This window comes from Lottia gigantea, assembly GCF_000327385.1.
Source record: "Lottia gigantea unplaced genomic scaffold LOTGIsca_252, whole genome shotgun sequence".
Taxonomy (NCBI): Eukaryota; Metazoa; Mollusca; class Gastropoda; family Lottiidae; genus Lottia; species Lottia gigantea.
In genome coordinates this window covers 80,078-83,427 of record NW_008708763.1, presented here as the reverse complement: position 1 = coordinate 83,427, position 3,350 = coordinate 80,078, and the positions used below count along the sequence as shown (strand labels likewise).

At 43.2% G+C, this 3,350-nt stretch overlaps 2 protein-coding genes across 2 annotated transcripts; both read left to right on the top strand.

The window, feature by feature from the left end:
- Positions 1–11: 11 nt before the first annotated feature.
- Positions 12–569, top strand: LOTGIDRAFT_175204 (hypothetical protein; the record flags this gene model as incomplete). The annotated part of the gene is made up of 1 exon (XM_009055828.1): positions 12–569. The coding sequence occupies one exon, from the start codon at positions 12–14 to the stop codon at positions 567–569; it is 558 nt and encodes a 185-aa protein (XP_009054076.1).
- A 784-nt stretch (positions 570–1,353) lies between these two features.
- LOTGIDRAFT_175203 (hypothetical protein) lies at positions 1,354–1,926 on the top strand (the record flags this gene model as incomplete). The annotated part of the gene is made up of 1 exon (XM_009055827.1): positions 1,354–1,926. The coding sequence occupies one exon, from the start codon at positions 1,354–1,356 to the stop codon at positions 1,924–1,926; it is 573 nt and encodes a 190-aa protein (XP_009054075.1).
- Between the last annotated feature and the right edge of the window lie 1,424 nt (positions 1,927–3,350).

Below are 3,350 nucleotides of genomic sequence, written 5' to 3'. Positions count from 1 at the left end.
CGAATACGATAATGTCTTGGAAATCTACGTCAACCGCCAAGTGCTGGTGGATTGGTAAACCTCTGTATACTTCACAGTTGGAGGAAGGATTGGCCTGCCACATCCCTGAACAATTTGCAGGCGTGTTAGCCAGAAATCAACTACAAACCTTACAGCCAACACGCTATCCCTCAGCGTACGTTGTGAATACCGACGACGCAGGCCAGCCTGGAAAACATTGGACAGTTTTTGTATGCGAAAAAGACCATTGTGATTTCTTCGACTCGTTTGGATGTTCCCCAGAAGTGTATGGCCAAGACTTTGCCGACTTTGCGAGGCGTCAAGGACCCTTACGTCACAATACCCGGAGGATTCAAGGAAATCAAAGTGCTGTCTGCGGGCATTATTGTTTCTTTTACTTGTGGCATAAATTCCACGTACCGTCACCCCATGCTTTATCGGTGTTCCAATCTAATCTGACCGAAAACGATCGTTTAGTCCATGCTTGGGCCCATCACCATTTTCCTTGTTTGTCTTTTGAAGATGGCGAAACATGTTTAGGATTTATGAATGACAATATGTTAGAGTGAATGGATTTAAGTTGAATTAATTAAAGTTTAAAAAAATAAATACCACGAGATCTTTTTTATCCAATCCAAAGCCCTTTTTCCAGTTTCCCGCCTATAAAAAGCGCAGTCACTTGTCTTTAGCCAGTCATTTGCAACATGGCAGGTTTGACGGCCTTTTGTAGAATGTTTTTTTAATCCACCCTTGACGGTTTCTTTGCCACGGTCGACAATCAGCACTTCCTTTTCAACTTGGGGGAGGTTATCTTTACAGCTTGTTTCCAGCACTCCATAAATCAGCAAGTGATGTGGGAGAAAGACACGACCGACCAACAAGCCGTTGAAACCGGTGCCGATGATGCTGTCGTACCCGTCGTAAACCAAGCGTTGGGAGCCAGAAGAAAACGAATGGGTGAAAGTTCAGTGTTTGAAATTCAATCCCGGCTGCACATGAATTTGTGTTTACAAGATCGTTTTTTAGTGAACGGGGTCGACGTTCGCATCCAATTGGAAAGACAGCAACCAAAATGGTGATGTGGTGGGTGAATATTTCACCCATTTTACACATCAACAAGCCACGACTCCCTATTTAGATTTGATTTGAAAAGATTGGGAATATTAAATACTAAGGAAGATTTGCATTTGTGTTACAACGACTATATTAAAGGCTACACACTCTTTGGATTTGACCAATGACCACGGAGCTGATCAAGCCAATTTTCATCCCAAGTCGTCAGGAAGTTTGTCTTTGGAATCGAAAATACTCCACAAAATCCACTCGATTTGCTATTATTTGCCGAATACGATAATGTCTTGGAAATCGACGTCAACCGCCAAGTTCTGGTGGATTGGTAAACCTCTGTATACTTCACAGTTGGAGGAAGGATTGGCTTGCCACATCCCTGAACAATTTGCAGGCGTGTTAGCCAGAAATCAATTACAAACCTTACAGCCAACACGCTATCCCTCAGCGTATGTCGTGAATACCGACGACGCAGGCCAGCCTGGAAAACATTGGACAGTTTTTGTATGCGAAAAAGACCATTGTGATTTCTTCGACTCGTTTGGATGTTCCCCAGAAGTGTATGGCCAAGATTTTGTCGACTTTGCGCGGCGTCAAGGACCCTTACGTCACAATACCCAGAGGATTCAAGGAAATCAAAGTTCTGTCTGTGGGCATTATTGTTTCTTTTATTTGTGGCATAAATTCCACGTACCGTCACCCCGTGCTTTATCGGTGTTCCAATCTAATCTGACCGAAAACGATTGTTTAGTCCATGCTTGGGCCCATCACCATTTTCCTTGTTTGTTTTTTGAAGATGGCGAAACATGTTTAGGATTTATGAATGACAATATGGTAGAGTTAATGGATTTAAGTTGAATTAATTAAAGTTTAAAAAATAAATACCACGTGATCTTTTTTATCCAATCCAAAGCCCTTTTTTCCAGTTTCCCGTGTAAAAAGCGCAGTCACTTGTCTTTGGCCAGTCATTTGTAACATGGCAACCGAACCTATCATTGTTGTCCAAATCTTGGAAGTGGATGACAGGCCTATTAAAGTATTTACCCGTAATGGTAAAACTGTCATCATGACACCAGAGGACACCTACCTTTTAGAAGAGTCGGCGATGAACGAGACACCGCGACGGAGGAGAATCGATCCAGAGCTGTTAGCCAGAATCCGTGAAAGGCTTCACCGAGTTCGTCGCAGGCTATTCTAAGAAGGTCGCCAAAACTACTACGTCACATTTAGTCACGTGATACGTCTCAGCCAATCACCGTCTGGTTCCTATAATCACTCGCTTACTACTGGATTTCAAAGCAGGTTTGACGGCCTTTTGTAGAATGTTTTTTAATCCACCCTTGACGGTTTCTTTGCCACGGTCGACATTCAGCACTTCCTTTCCAACTTGATGGAGGTTATCTTTTACAGCTTGTTTCCAGCACTCCATAAATCAGCAAGTGATGTGGGAGAAAGGCACGACCGACCAACAAGCCGTTGAAACCTGTGCCGATGATGCTGTCGTACCCGTCGTAAACCAAGCGTTGGGAGCCAGGAGAAAACCAATGGGTGAAAGTTCAGTGTTTGAAATTCAATCCCGGCTGCACATGAATTTGTGTTTACAAGATCGTTTTTTAGTGAACGGGGTCGACGTTCGCATCCAATTGGAAAGACAGCAACCAAAATGGTGATGTGGTGGGTGAATATTTCACCCATTTTACACATCAACAAGCCACGACTCCCTATTTAGATTTGATTTGAAAAGATTATGAATATTAAATACTAAGGAAGTTTTGCATTTGTCTTACAACGACTATATTAAAGGCTACACACTCTTTGGATTTGATTTGACCAATGACCACGGAGCTGATCAAGCCAATTTTCATCCCAAGTCGTCAGGAAGTTTGTCTTTGGAATCGAAAATACTCCACAAAATCCACTCGATTTGCTATTATTTGCCGAATACGATAATGTCTTGGAAATCGATGTCAACCGCCAAGTTCTGGTGGATTGGTAAACCTCTGTATACTTCACAGTTGGAGGAAGGATTGGCTTGCCACATCCCTGAACAATTTGCAGGCGTGTTAGCCAGAAATCAATTACAAACCTTACAGCCAACACACTATCCCTCAGCGTACGTTGTGAATACCGACGACGCAGGCCAGCCTGGAAAACATTGGACAGTTTTTGTATGCGAAAAAGACCATTGTGATTTCTTCGACTCGTTTGGATGTTCCCCAGAAGTGTATGGCCAAGATTTTGCCGACTTTGCGCGGCGTCAAGGACCCTTACGTCACAATACA